Source organism: Dipteris shenzhenensis, chromosome 25 (assembly GCF_047967505.1).
Source record: "Dipteris shenzhenensis isolate YYH24624 ecotype China chromosome 25, Dip_SZ_1.0, whole genome shotgun sequence".
NCBI lineage: Eukaryota > Viridiplantae > Streptophyta > Polypodiopsida > Gleicheniales > Dipteridaceae > Dipteris > Dipteris shenzhenensis.
In genome coordinates, this window is record NC_141620.1 from 1187844 (window position 1) to 1204076 (window position 16233).

Below are 16233 nucleotides of genomic sequence, written 5' to 3' on the forward strand. Positions count from 1 at the left end.
AGAAAGAGAGCAACACAAGCAGAAAGTTTGCATGTCGACAGAAGGAATGGCAATCCGAATATTGAATTATGGGGGGAAAGCATTTAGAGAATGGAGGAAAAGCAGAGAACGAATAGGAAATGGGGGAAAAGAGAAGAATGAATGGAGAGAGAGAGAGAGAGAGAGAGAGAGAGAGAGAGAGTACCCACGAGAGAGCGACCCGACGTCCTGCCAAAAAATTCGAGGTGGAAATCAGAAGTTCAGAAGTTCGAAAGTTGAAGCTGGAAATCAGAAGTTCAGAAGTTCAAAAGTGGAAGTGCAGGTTCGAAAGTGAAACACCTGAGAGGAGACGCAGTGCATGAAAATGTGTGTGTGTGTATGAACATGAGAATGCGTACATGAGAATATCTTGTGAAAATATCTCAAGTAGGCATCTTACTTTGATTTGACTAGTGCAATCGATGCATATTTTTCTAATATAGTTTTTAAAAGAAGGCAACATATTCATTTAGATCCAACCTTAAGTAAAAGGTTGGTTCAAAGAAACATATTGCTTAAGCAATTGGTTTAGATTGGGTGTAAGCGATCCCAAGAAACCCTAGATCCTAGAAACCCTCACTTTTTGTATCGAATTGAGGGAAAATTTTAATTCTTGTAACACATTTTAGAAAAACCTAAAGTTTAAAACTTTAAAGGATTTGAGCAAGAGATTATACGACACCAACTTATTGTTTGAGTAATAGGTGAGTCTTTCACTAAGCTATTACTTGTCGAGCAACAAGTTGGGATGCAACACAACCTCTTGCTCAAATCAAGAGACTTTGTTGGTTCAAGCAACAAGTTGTGTTTCACTCCAAGGTGTTGCTTAAGCAATTCGTTGCATGCAACACAACATAGAGATAACCTATTGCATGAGCAACGAGTTAGTACAATACAACTTGTTGCTTAAATCAAATGAAAAAATAATTTGGGCAACAAGTTGTATTGCTCCCAATCTATTGCTCAAGCAACATGTTGGTATTGCTAAATCAACAAATTCTCTTGGTTCGAGTATGAAGGTTATGTTGTACCCTATCCTATTGCTTGAGCAACAAGTTGGTGAAAGACCTAACCTATTTCTTAACCAATGGGTTGGGTGCAACACAACCTATTGCTCAAATTAAGAGATTTCAAAAATTATCGCGAGAAATTAGGGAGTTTTTCAAAGCATATTCTAAGAATTAAACATTTTCTCAACTTAGTATAAAAATTTAGGGTTTTTAGGACTTAAGGCATCAGGCTTTCAAGATTTATGATTTCTAGGTTTTAGAATTTAGTATAAAAATCTTGAGGTCTATCATCACAATCTAAACATGGATATGTTGTACAATATAATTTTATAGATGCAACTGTAATAAACTCGGTAATGGAAAGTCTTCACACTCTTCATATATCAATAACTTCACCATGCCCATCAATTATATAATTATGAATAGAAAATGAGGATTCTTAAATGTAAGATGATGCATAGAGGATGAAAGAGGTATTCCAAGATGAAGTTTCATACAATGGTAAGCATAACATAAGCAAATTGGCTTGTGAACTAGCCACGCATAAAATAATATGGCAAAAGGACTATGAAAGCATATAAAGGGCTATAAAAGAGTCTAAAGATGTTGATGAAAAATTCAAGATACTTCTTTTCCCCAAGATGCATCATGCGTCTATTAAAATGAGAAAGTATTATTAGACCTATGCCATGGAATAACAACTCCAATGAACATACTTAGCAATGAGCAATGATATGTGTCAAAAACATGCTTAAAGAATGTCAATGGGTCATATTTAAATAATAGCCATGGATGAAGTGTAAGTTGTTGATTTTTCATGCTCAACCTAATGAATAACGTTGAGCCAAAGGACTCTGCCCTTATTTATGTTTACCTATAACATGACTTAAATATTCTATGAAGTGGAAGAAGAGTATTAATTATATGCATCATTTACTAACTATTTAATTCGTTTATGATTTTGGTACATATTCTTTAATTGTTTTAAATAACAATGACGTTTTTTAATTGCAATTTACTATTTTTAATATTTTTTAGTTAAATTAATTTTATTCTTATTTATTTTTTACTTATATATATATATATATATATATATATATATATATATATATATATATATATATATATATATATTCTTATTTATAATATTTAAATTTATTCTTTTAATATATTATTTAAATAATTTATCAAAAGTGACAATATTAATTATTTGCACCTTCAATTAGTAGATTTTAATATATATTTATTATTTTGCTTCTTTATAAAAATAATATTATTTTATAACGTGTTGTTATCGTTGAGTTTTAAAACACGTTAACTTAAGTTTATTCTAATTTTTTTCAAATTTAGTCAATTTATATTTTATTCTAATATTTATAAATTAATCTTGTTTAATTTATTTATTTTTTTATTTCAAGAGGTAAATCAAGTATAGAGAAAAGTATCAGGTTCTTTAGATATTGTTCACATGCATAAAATAATATGGTGGAAGTACTATGAAAGAGTATAAAGATGTCCATGATCATAACAAAAAATTCAAGATACTTCTTTTTTATGAATTAAAAAGGTTCTACTAAATAAGATGGTTTTATTAGACTCTATGCCATGGGATAGGAACTCTAGTGAATGTCTGATAATAGTCAATACTCTAGCAATGAGCAAAGATTTTGTGTAGAAAATATGTAGTTTTCAAGGATGTTAATGGGTCATATTTAAATAATAGCCATGGATGATTCACAAGTTGTATTAGTAACTTGCATCATATACTAATCTAGTTTAACCTTGGTACATATTCCTGATTTTGTTTTTTAATAACAATGATATTTTTTATAATATTTTTACTTAATTTCTTTTTTCCTTACTTATTTTTTATTTATAAATTTGTTGATTTATTTATTTCAATAGTATTATTTAAATAATTTTCCAAAAGTGAGAGGAGTATTAATTAGTTGCATAATTTTTTATTCTTGAATTCATTTAAGATTTGAGCACATATTTCTTATTTTACTTTTTCATAATAATGATAATATTTTTGCATATTCTAAAACATTTTTAACCTAAAAAGTTATATTCTTATTAAATTATTTAAATTTTAGTGAACAACTTTTTAATATAGCCTTTAATAATTTATTTTTTGATTTTAATAGGTAAAATAAGTACGGAGAAGGGTATTAGTGTCTTCAGCTATTGTTCATGCAAAGCTTACGAATTGAGAGGAGAAAGTCCCATAGGTATTGCACACAAAAGAGATTGGGAGAAGGTGTTGAATACAAAAGGCTTAAAAAGCTATGTATTGCAACATGTAGGGAGGCAATTCACATGTTGCCACATTTTTTCAAAATGAGCAATAGGTTGAGATGTGAAGATAACACAATGATAGTGGAATGACATGTGGGATGCAAGGCAATGCAATTTTCAAAACCTAAAACCTCCCACTAAAAAGCTAAAAAAGATATGTATTCCCACTAGAAACTCTCTCTCTCTCTCAACCTGTCCACTCTTTAGCCTCTCAGGCCCCCTCTCAAATTGTCCACTCTTCAACCTATCAAGCCATTTGTTTGTTTCTTGTCCGCCCAGGTCACCAATGGGGGGTTTCATTCATATGGTTTGGCCCACATAGATAGATATCCATCTCACTTGCAAAACAAAGACAACAGGAGTCAGTAGCAACAATGGGAAAAGGGAAAAGGGAGAAAGACAAAGAGAAACTCAAGAAAGAAGACAAAAATCAACAGGTACAATTAAGACTCGAGGATGTCAATAAGCGCTTCAGCCAAAGTGGACTCAGAGTAAATAGCAGGGGGGTTCATAGGAGCTCCACATCGACGGGATCTAGCTAAGTCTCAGCTACATCGACGGGATCTAGCTCAGTCTCAGCTACATCGACCCCGACAGGGTCTATTTCAGCTTCAACTACATCTATAAAGACATGATCTGCTTTGGCTTCAGCTACATCTACAATTACACCCATGACAAGGGGTCTGTCATCGATTCTCCTTCCTCCTTTGCCACAAATTTCGCATTCGATTCACTACTTATGTCACCTACATCAGAGGTGAGACACACAGGTCCACACTACTCGACCTCCTTCTCGGCCCTCCCTCTTAGTCAGCCAGATCGCTCCCATATCCTATTGGGATTATCTCATCCATGCCTCAACCCTCTCTTCCACACTCTACTAGGATCATCCCATCCATGCCTTAGCGGCCGGAGCTATCATGCTATCGCAGATGATTAGCAGTAAGCTGTTAGTTCCTGACCTGATCATCCAGGCTGAGTTTGGATCTTCACCATTGCAGCTCAATGTAGCATTTTAAGTCATCACTTACTTGTAACAAGTCATGGCATACAGAGATCACACCTTTGGACGCAGCAAATTACCATGGTTGGCTTTGTCCTCTTGCATGCCACTAACAACGACAGCAAGTGACCAATGATGTTGGTTTACACACACAATGAGATGGTTTGAGCGATTGGGGCTACACATGGATAGACTTCCTCCCTTCCAGCACAGCATTGATGCGCCGTTTTTCCCACTTCGGTATCATGAGGTCAACCAAGTCATACATGAGAATCTTATGACGCTACACACATTCCAAACTTGGTTGGAACTAAATGAGCTCCGAGTGAAGCTATGCTTCTACAAAGATCATTGCCTACACTATATATCTCGGATGAGGGGTTTATTGACACACTAGGATATACACGGATTCATTTACCCCGAGGTTCTCTATCAGACAATTTCGGACCTCTTCCCATAGACTCCTTATTGAAAGTGATTGGGCAAAAAGTCTACCCAAGAGGAGACGCACATGCACTTTGTGTGGCCTACAGGAGGTTGAGTCAAAGGAACTTTTTATCTTCAGATGCCCAACATACTCTGAGATTAAAAGGCGATTCTATTGTCTATTCAAAGAGAGCTCCGGGTTGTTATCGATTACCCTCTTTTCCAAATCAAAGATGCTTGGCTACATTCATTCACGAGGCAATTAGGCATCGTGTGCTCCTACTCCTATCTCACAGACAAGGAGCGTACCCTAGTAGACTCTTCTCAGAGCATGATCACTTTCGCTTGGGGACATTCCCTCCATGTTTAAAGTGGGAGCACAACCGACAAGCATTACTTTTGCCCTCATTACACATAGAGCTGTGACCATGAGACAATGCAAGATTGTATCCCCAAGCAGCCAGCAACACTCTATTTTTTATTCCTTACTATCACTCCCTCACCGATGACGGGTGGACCATGGTGACCGTGGAGCATAATTCACTTCGTATTATGATGACAATTGGTCTGATGTGATCATGTTGATGATAGCAATGTTGTAGATGACTATTATTTTGGTAAGACTATGTAGCATTTTAGTTTTTGCTTTTATATAGGTGTTGATGTGCCACCCTTTCAATTGGCTTGTATTAGGTTTCTCAGTCTCATAGACCCATTGGTCTTCCGAATAATAATCTCTCCCTCTCTCTCTCTCTCTTTGCCCCACTTCTCCCCTTCGGCCCTCTCTCTCTCCCTCTCCCCCCCTTCCTCCCCCCCTCGTGCCCCCCCTCCCTCCACCCCTCATGCCCCCCCCCCCCCCCCCCCCCCCCCGACCCATCGATCTTCCGAATAATAATCTCTCCCTCTCTTTGCCCCTCACTCTCTCCCCTTCGGCCCTCTCTCTCTCTCCATCTCCCCCCCTTCCTCCACCCCTCGTGCCCCCCCTCAGTCTCATAGACCCATTGGTCTTCCGAATAATAATCTCTCCCTCTCTCTCTCTCTCTTTGCCCCACTTCTCCCCTTCGGCCCTCTCTCTCTCCCTCTCCCCCCCTTCCCCCCTCGTGCCCCCCCTCCCTCCACCCCTCATGCCCCCCCCCCCCGACCCATCGGTCTTCCGAATGATAATCTCTCCCTCTCTCTCTCCATCTCCCCCCCTTCCTCCACCCCTCGTGCCCCCCCTCCCTCCACCCCTCATGCCCCCCCCCCCCCCCCCCCGCCCCCCCCCAACCCATCGGTCTTCCAAATAATAATCTCTCCCTCTCTCTCTCTCTTTGCCCCTCACTTTCTCCCCTTCGGCCCTCTCTCTCTCCCTCTCCCCCCCTTCCTCAACCCCTCGTGCCCCCCCTCCCTCCACCCCTCGTGCCCCCCCCCCCCCCCCCAAAATCCCCATCCTCTCAATTCCCTAGAACCAAAAACCCCAACCTCTCTATCCCCCCCCCCCCTCCCCGCCCCCCTATTGCATGTGCAACATTGAGAGTTTGGGAAAGGGACTGGAGAGAAAGAGGGGAAGGGGGGGGGGGGGGGGAGAAAGAGGGGAAAGGGGGCGGGGGGTCCTCTTTATTCCCCCTATCTTCTCACCCCCAGTTATTGTGCCACAACAGGTGAGGGGGAGCCCTAAATGCCCCCCTCCTCTCTATGGCAAAGAAAGCAATTCCTTGATCCAGTGCACACTTTAATAGTATCATTCAGTCCTGGCAGAATATGACTGGACAAAAATGACATGCGGTCTTTTACTAGAAAGGAGCTTCAAACAATTGGTGTGAAAACAAACCTTGCCATGTAGTCCACATTGCCTGCTGATGAAAAGGTCATCAGCCAACCTGAAATGTTGAATTGTGAACTACTCATTTGGCAGATGATCAATGCTGTATTCCTATAATCTTAGGGCAACCTAAGTATCACCAGGTGGCAGGTACCCCAGAAAAAATCAAGGATCTCAGAATTTACCAATGGTTAACAAGAATACATAACTGCTCTTTTCAACTCATGCCATTACTGTCAAACACTACTGTAAGACTGCATCCGAAATCTAGAAGTGATCACAAAATCAGTAATACAGATAATATCCTTGGAGCTGAGTCTAAGCTGTACAAGCTTGATCCAGCTTCAAATTTGAACAACTTTTAATGGAGTTGTGGAAAACACCTGAAACCCACAACTACCTCAATATTATCATTGGTAATACTTTTAAGGACACAAAATCACTGACAAGCTGACACCTTACTGAATTTCTTACAACTCATTAGTAGGACCATGTGATTGTACAGATGAGGTGTATACATGTATCACCTGCATTCTCGACCAAAACAGAAAACTATCCATGGATCCGACTTCCTGTGTCATCCACGATCCCTATTGTTGAACAATGGAGCACCAATTTGAAATATCGCAAACATGGGAGTGAGCATTCCTTTAGCCCCTAAAAATTATTTTAGAGTGGCTTGGAAACAACTGTCTCTTGAAAAGAATGAGGTATAGTACAAAGTAAACAAAAAGGAGAACAAGGAACTTGCCATCCAAGCAATCCTGACATCGTTAACAACACAAACTTTCCGTAAATCTTCAGGAAACAGACCTGCGAAGCCAATTTGGAATACTACTTTACAGCAAAGCAATGCAGCTTCAATGAATCAAGGGGGCTTTCATTCAAACACTGACACTGCTGACAGATGTTCCACCTAGTGCATTCAAGTCCACAGTAAGACGGCGTTTAGCAGCCTTGGTGCGATAGCACCATACTTCGAATGCCTCACTCAGATCAGGATACTCTGCTTGGCCAGTCTGCAACCAATTGGCCAAAATTTCAGCCTGGTCTCCAGAAGGCAATGACAGGACAAGGGAAACAAAAGCAGCCTCAATACTTTGACACAGTTCTGCATCCATTGAGGCAGCCATCTTCTCTTGAGAAAGTTGGAGTTCAAGCAATGGCTTGGTTTTCCTGACATAGGGAAGCCATACTTTCATGAGGTGAATTCGCTGCAAAGTAGGAAGAATAACACTCCCATATCCAACAGCTTCAATTACCCTTCCAGTCAGCTCCAATATTCTGAGCTTCGTCTCCCAAAACACCATCTTAAATTTTTCATTATCCAGAACTTCAACAATATCATCAGTTCCTTCCTCCCAACATGTCACAAGCTCTTGCAAAAGACCCAGCTTTGGAAGAACTCGAGAAGCCCACACCAAATCTGATGCCTTTTCAAGAACACTATCTTCTGAGAGCTGTGAAATATCACGTGCATCATGGAGCAGGGTCATCATTCCAACTTTGAAAGTCATGAAAAGGCCCAAAAAACACTTCTTCACCTCCTGCTTAACCTTTTCATCTGCAACGAGGAGAGGTGCATCATCATCTTCAGCCAGCATATACTCCACTTGCTCTTGTGCTGATGCCTTCAGCTCAATAGGGTATGCAGAAGGCCCTGCTGTCACTCTCCCTGGAACAGTAGCTGCCCATACGGCAGAAAGAAATACGTTGATAATGGCCTCAGTATCAACTGGTTGAAGCCTGGCCAAAATAGGAAGAAATTTGTCTCCCAATCTTGGTATAATTTTCAAAATTTCCTCCTCTTCACTTTCTTCCCAAGGTATTGCTTCAATGTACTGAATGCACTTTGCAACAATATCATTGCACCCAAGCTTTTCTGCTACTTTTAAAATCCCAAGAGTACCCTTTACACTGTGAAACATGTCAATCAATGATACATTTGCCACATAAAGAAGCCTCAGAAGGGTCACATGGTGATCAATATCGCTCTCTTTGCATGTAAGCTCAATATAATTCCTTGAGTCCAACAGCTGATATGTAGGCCACTCACCAGACAATCGAACGGAAAAGTATTTGCTGGCCTTTGCTAAGATATGTGCGTGAGAATAGATCCAATCATCTCTTCCATCTGCTGTCCTCAATCTCACAATGAGATCACTCGTGGATCGTTCTCCCAATTTACCAGTGCAGCATGATTCATCTTTTTCCATAGCCATCATTACCACTGTCTCTTTCTTTTTAGCTGATCAACAGGGAGTGAAGCACAAAGAACCCCTTCAACACATGCTGGAACAGCAGGTTCAGAACACTTCCAACCATATATAAAAAACCAAGCAGTAAAAGCTCCACTTGGTACCTCAGTTGAATATTGGGCAAAAATTCAGAAAATAGACACTGTTTTGGCAACCATGCACCTCTGTAGAACAAAGAAAAATCCAAAGTCACATAACAGAGCCACAATAGATGATTGATGCTGATTATTTAAAAAATCCTGATCAACAACAGTTATGCTTAGTCATTGTGTCTGACAAGCTCACTTGAATGAAAGATAAAGGTTTACAAAGTATAAAAACACTAGACATTCCAATCATTTCATGTGTTCCAAAACCTGCCTCAAAAGGCAAGGACCTTACTTAAAAGAAAAAGCATGCTATATTCCTCGATGTTATGGTCCTGTAGCTACTCCCATATAACACCTAGAATTACTAAAATCTCCCTCAACTTAACAAGAAAATCTGGTAGTTAACTTATGACAACCAGATTGATGCCAACTGCAGCTTGGATGTGCTACGCACTAAAGCATCAAATATCAGTTTTCTTCAAGAACTTCGAAGATAGAGGACGACTCAGACAGGAGAGCCCATCTTCTCCATCCATCACCTCCAATGGATCCTGACGCCCAAGCTATCAGGAACAAGTACTTCTTATATGACTCTCAGTGCATGCAAGTGGCAAGCTTGATGTGACACATGCAAGTTCTAGTTTTTCTAGCACCTGTTGCCCCTTTCTCGAGGGAGAAAAAGACAACAGACTTGGCTCTCTTCCCGCTGCTCCCTGACAAACCTTTGTTCAAGCCTCGTGAACCACTAGAGATTCTGTTTTCCCCTTCACTAACGAAGACAGATAGACAACATGCAGCATATGGACAACATGCAGCTGGCAAGAGAGAAAAAGAAAAGTTGATAGTCTGTCTTCCGCCCGTAGGTGTATAGCTCATAAACCCAAGGGGAGACCCTCAGGTTTGTGTCCAGCTTGATTGGCAGAGGACCTACTGAGTACCCTTGTGATCCTCAATAGGAAGGGGGAAGTATTTAAGGAACAACAGCTGGTTTACAAAAACCTCCCCAACTCCAGCTTTCTCTATGAGCTTTCAAGACACAGTCAAAATTTGTCCCCAGAAAAAAGAATAAAGCTAAACCGGCTGCTGCATCTGCTCCTCCACGTGAGTGCCAAGAGACAAGTGGGTCTCTAATTAAAAACTCCCAAGATGTCTCTAGTGCTGAGCTTGCTAAGAAGGATGAGAAGACTTCTTTTACCTCGGGTGAACTTGCAAGTAATGGACAAAAAAGAGTCTTCTTTCATTTCCAAAACCGCATTCCAGACATTGGTGGATCAAGAAATGGATGAATGGATCGCAGAGCAGTAGAATGAGGTTGAGAACATTGAAGTCAAGCCAGGTTGGTCCAAGGACTTCAATGTAACATAAACAGCATGGATGCAACGTTGGCTGATGTGAATGATGAAGATGAGATCATGAGTCTGAAGAGGAAATCCCTATTCCAATGGCAGAAGCAAAGGACTTGTTTGTGCAAGGATAAGTTCTTTGCTACAAAGGATGATAAAATGCAACAATCTCAGGTCAAAGAGGCAGCTGTGCAGATGAACAGACCTAACCCCGGGGCTAGAAAGGAGCAACAGACAAAATGGTGAGTAAACCAATTTCTTTTCGCAAACTGCTTATAGCCACTCGGAGAGAAACCATCTAGTTGCTGGGAGCTAACTCTCTCCTCCAAACTTTCTAGCACTTGCAAGAAGTCAAGGTCACAAATCTTATACCTAAACGAATCCAGGAACATTCCCAAACTCATCCTCTAAAAACACAACATAGTGCAGTCTCAATCTCACGATAGCCACTCATAAGATTGAAAACCATAAACTCCATCATGCATAGCAAGGACCAGCTACTATGACATCCCCACTGACATCATCGGCGCCCAACAGTGGGTGTAGACCATAGTATAAAAATATGCTCTCACACATACAAATCCACACACCCACACATGCTTGAGCAGTTTCTGTCAGCACTCCGGAGGTGAAGGGCAAACTCAGCACTAAAGGAGAAGGCTAATTAAAAAGTAGTCCATATCTCTTCATTCAAGCTACAACTGCTTGTGAAGTATAAACGATTTCATTTTAGTCTCTCCCAAATGAGCATGTAAATCTAGCTGATAGGGCAATGCACCATTTAAGATAGAAAGAATTATCGCAATACCAGCAGGCCGCAACTTGGAACTATATTGAAAGCTATTGGCAAAAGGAGGGAGTGGTACTATATGAATCATGATGAGGGTAGGGGAGGAACTGCAATTGGAGTTCTTTCTCACCGAAAGGATGCCATAATCAGGGAAACCAAAGGTGGATTGCTTTGCAGTGTGATTTCAAAGAGGTAGCTCCCAAATAGCACTCAAAGCAATACACATACTTGGGACTTCTTAACTATGCTAAATGGTAATGCCTTTGTCCTGGGGGACATCAACACAGTTGAGCATAGAGTAAACAGATGGCTAAGAAAGGGATCTGTAATGAGAGGAGCAGAACTATATGCTTGGGAAATTTTAAAAGATACCTTGCTGCTAGTGGACCAGGTTCTTTCACGTGGGACAATAAGCAGATACGAGAATATAGGAGAGAGGCAAGTTTAGATAGGGCTTATCATCTCTCTCAAGGTTTTCTGAGCAAGTCAATTAGCCTCTCTTTTAAAATCTACTCTTCCTTTACTTTGTAAAATCACAAACCACTCCATATGATTTTGATATGGAAAAGAGAGCCCCCTAGTGGTTGTGTATCCTCTTTCTTTCTGTTCTGCACTTTTGACAGACATAGCCCTTAAGAATTGACATAACAATTTTTGTGAGCATACAGGGGTCCTTTCCAGGCAGCTTCTGCCAGGAGAGCTACTTTCCTTATGGAATGGAGTGGCTCCCCCTTTTTTCAGAGACCACAGCAGGGTTGAGGTGGCACTTTCAACCTAAATCTAGGATTTTTCCTAATTCGCACTGAGAGCTTTTGATCGGCCCATTGGGTGTTTACTCTCATGTCTACATAATGTATTTCCACCTTGAGCAAGTTAATCTTGCAGGTTTCGCATGGGGGGGAAAAAAAGAATTGATAAGACTGCTAATAAATGGTATATGCATATGTATGGGGATGTGCGTGAAGGTTGCCAGTGACTAGTGCACACACACATTTGTGATTGATGGCTAATAACCTCATCGGCTCAAGAGGTTGAGTGCTGCACTAATTATCTTGCGGGGAGTGTTAATGGACTGGATATTTTGTGCATTGGAGAATCCACGACTGCATGTTCTTGATATCCAGCTCTTTCTGGATCACACTTCTAAGTTCTAAGCCATGGTAGCTCGCATACAACCAATAGCATAGACTTTTGCTAGCTTTGATCAAGGTCGGTAAAACAGTAATACCACACAAGTGAGCTCTTAAGATTAATCCAGAAACATTCCATACTGATCCAAAAACTTAACAAAAAGTATACTTTTGTACATCAACGTCAATTCCATCATGAAATCCCTGTGGGAAAACTGTTAAGATTAACCCAAAATCATCATGCAGAAGCAAGTTCTGTACATCAGTATCAACTCCATCATGTGTAGCTACTATGCAAATACATCCCCATGTCTATCGTTGCAGCTTGATTTCGAGTCCAAGCCTCCTTCATGGCTTGTCCATTCAAAGTGTTTAGGCTAAATGACATATGATCAACTTTCCCACACCAGCACTATCAAATAAGATGCTTACATGTTACCCAACTATCTGCTCTTGATATCCAGCTCTTTCTGGATCACACTTCTAAGCTCTGAGCCATGGTAGCTCACATACAACCAATAGGATAGACTTCTGCTAGCTTTGATCAAGGTTGGTAAAACAGTAATACCACACAAGTGAGCTCTTAAGATTAATCCAGAAACATTCCCATACTGATCCAAAAACTTAACAAAAAGTATACTTTTGTACATCAACGTCAATTCCATCATGAAATTCCTGTGGGAAAGCTGTTAGGATTAATCCAGAAACAACCCAAAATCATCATGCAGAAGCAGGTTCTGTATATCAGGATCAACTCCATCATGTGTAGCTACTATGCAAATACATATACCTAGATGAATCCAGGAACTTTCCCAAACTCATCCTCTAAAAACACAACATAGTGCAGTTTCAATCTCACGAGAGTCACTCATAAGATTGAAAACCATAAACTCCATCATGCATAGCAGGGACTAGCTACTATGACATATACCTAGATGAATCCAGGAACAACCCAAAATCATCATGCAGAAGCAGGTTCTGTATATCAGGATCAACTCCATCATGTGTAGCTACTATGCAAATACATATACCTAGATGAATCCAGGAACATTCCCAAACTCATCCTCTAAAAACACAACATAGTGCAGTTTCAATCTCACGAGAGTCACTCATAAGATTGAAAACCATAAACTCCATCACGCATAGCAGGGACTAGCTACTATGACATCCCCACTGACGTCATCAGCGCCCAACAGTGGGTGTAGACCATAGTATAAAAGTATGCTCTCACACATACAAATCCACACACCCACACATACTTGAGCATCCATTTATACAAAGTCTTCGTACCGAGTTTCTGTCGGCACTCTGGAGGTGAAGGGCAAACTCAGCCATGACGAAGGCTAGCACTAAAGGAGAAGGCTAATCAAAAAGTAGTCCAAATCTCTTCATTCAAGCTACAACTGCTTGTGAAGTCTACACGATTTCGTTTTAGTCTCTCCCAAACGAGCATCTAAATCTAAATCTAGCTGATAGGGCAACGCACCATTTAAGATAGAAAGAATTATCGCAATACCAGCAGGCCGCAACTTGGACGAAAACTTCACAACGTTTACAGCCAAGTTTACATTCACAGCCAAGTTTACATGCGAGAGCTTGTTGTTTCCTGGTCCAACGATTGCAAAGCAGTTCCATACTGCACCTAAGCTTGGCAGTTATTGCTATTCTAATTGCTCTCTTTTTCTTGAGACTCTGATTGCTCTTCACTAAATGCAATCATGGTTTATTCAAAGCGCTCACCTTAAGGTTAGGTGCCATTTGTCCATAAGGCATCTTAACCCCAGTGTGAGTGCTTAATGCCCAAAAGTCACCTTGTTCAAGGAGAAAAACTGGGGAAAGAGTTGCTTCAATTCTATCCTCGTAAATATGTCATAACGATAGAATTTGGCAGCTGATTCTTTCAAATGGCGAAATTCTCCCAATGAAGTGATGTTCCTTACCATACTATTTTTCCATGCTTGCCTTTTCAAAATAAAGAAACTGTCTATGTGTAGTTATAATTTTGGAAAGAAAGTTTAGCTACATAGAATTAAGCCTGCCACTTAATTTCAACTTGTAATCCCAAGGCTAGTTTAAAGAGAGAGCCAATACTTCAAACCACCACCTTTCGAGTCCTAATGTGGATAGATGCAAACATTCAACCCACGACCTATCCCAAGAATAGCCACTCATCCTGATGCATACAGCATATGATCTAAGTGAGGTGCACGCAGGAGAAGGGGGGAGAGCGAGAGAGAGTTGTGACCTTTAAAGACCCTGGTACAGCTTTTGAAATTTCAACCCACGTCTCAGGCAATAACTACTGCAGCGCCTTCCTCGTTTGATAACCCACAAACAGTCAGCATTAATAGTGCCAACATTTGATGCCTCCTCCGGCTAGACAGAGCCTGTGTGCAGCCTGGGACGTAGCCCAGCATACTTTTGATGCTGTGACTCGTTTGTTATATATAGAGGATCGCCTATGAGGGGCACACCATAAAGCAGGAATAGCTGCAAAGTCTGATGACAGGCCCCATTTAGTCTCTCTCTCTCTCTCTCTCACACACACACACACCCCCCCCCCCCCCCCCAAAGCATACATAGACAAAATTTCGAAAGAGTAAACGTGAAGACAGCGCGAGATGATCGATCAGGGTCACCTGGTGACTTATTGGAGAGCATGCTTTAAACTCGACTGCTACGTCTAACTCCAAGAGGAACATCTGATCACTCGTCACTTCCACACATGTTTGCACAGCTCCTTACAAATTCCATATACGACGCTGCAATCCATAGCCAGTACTTTGAAATTTATGGAATGGCTTGAGAGATTAGACCGATACTATGCTTTTAGTGCCTGTGAGACAGTTGCAAATCATTGACAGTGAGGCGCAAGTAGAGATCGCCTAACGCAATGACGGCGACAAGGGAAAGTAAACAACTATAAGCACAAGCGAGGCAAGGCACGCGCAACCCAAGGAAACGGCACAGGCGAGCGAACGGCCAAGCCAGTCAGCAGGCGTAAAGAGAAGCTAAAGACCATGTGGGTGTGACGAGGAGAGCCCGGAGGAGGCGGATCTGAAGCAAGGGGATGCGGTGCAGGCCGTGGGGCAGAGAGATAAGTATGCAAAGGATGAAAGGCGACGTGTAGTGAGTGGAACGTGATCTGATGGAGTGGCAAGTTGAGAGGAGCGATGCGTCAAGAGGAGGAGAAGAATGTTGGCGAGTTGACTGGGGGAGGGGATCCATATCTTGTTTAGGAGCAGCAGCAAAAATGCCAAGGTGGACGAGTGGTGGATTTACCAAAGCAAAGCAGAGATGGGTTTCACTGTTTGGCGGCCGGCATCAAAGCGATGAAATTGAATGGATTGATTGAATTTGGGTCGACCACTCATCTTCACCAGCTTTCTTGTTGAATCCTGGCTGGCTGGATCGCCCACAAAACAGCTCGCCACTTGCATCTCCCCCCCACGTGCTCTGCTGCTGCTCATCTGCACGCTTTCCACTTTGCTACGCACCATCTCCCCCAACCACACCATGCCTCCCCACCCACCCACCTCGCCTCAACACCCCATTCATGTCCTTATAGTACGCCAACTCTCTCTCTCTCTCTCACACACACACACACACATTGTTCCCTACTCACACACCCACCCTCACCACACTTTTTTGTGTGAAATCTCTCTCTCTCTCTCTCTCACACACACACACACACACACACACACACGACACATTGTCCCCTACTCACACACACTCACACCAGACACAACACATACACACTCACACCACACACTTTTTTGTGTGAAATCTCTCTCTCTCTCTCTCTCTCTCTCACACACACACACACACACTCACACCATACACATATTTGATCTCTCTCTCTCTCTCTCTCATACACACACACTCACATTGTCACACACTCAACAAAAATCCATTATTCATCACAATGTTTACACACTACACCCACCCACCCAATGCATGCATCTAGGCCATGGGCTAAACAACCTTGCCCATCCATGTTCCATGACCTGCCCACAATGGTAAGAAGGATCCCATCCCCAAGCTATATATCTATACACTTTTCATAA

At 41.4% G+C, this 16233-nt stretch overlaps 1 protein-coding gene across 3 annotated transcripts; it reads right to left on the reverse strand.

Annotated features, from left to right (window-relative positions):
* Window positions 1–6988: 6988 nt before the first annotated feature.
* LOC147885289 (BTB/POZ domain-containing protein) lies at window positions 6989–15408 on the reverse strand. Of its 3 annotated transcripts, none has more exons than XM_087396589.1 (4): window positions 15186–15408; window positions 14806–15002; window positions 14412–14665; window positions 6989–8978 (listed from the first exon to the last, which is right to left on the reverse strand). In XM_087396589.1, the coding sequence occupies exon 4, from the start codon at window positions 8779–8781 to the stop codon at window positions 7441–7443; it is 1341 nt and encodes a 446-aa protein (XP_087252715.1). In that variant the 5' UTR covers window positions 8782–8978; window positions 14412–14665; window positions 14806–15002; window positions 15186–15408; the 3' UTR covers window positions 6989–7440. The 3 variants fall into 3 exon arrangements, with proteins under 3 accessions (XP_087252715.1, XP_087252714.1, XP_087252713.1); XM_087396588.1 differs by having other exon boundaries at window positions 15120–15408; XM_087396587.1 differs by having other exon boundaries at window positions 14806–15408.
* Window positions 15409–16233: the final 825 nt, after the last annotated feature.

Coding starts and splice junctions, on each gene's coding strand:
- LOC147885289 (XM_087396589.1), bottom strand. CDS start 8,781: ATGATGGCTATGGAAAAAGATGAATCATGCTGCACTGGTAAATTGGGA.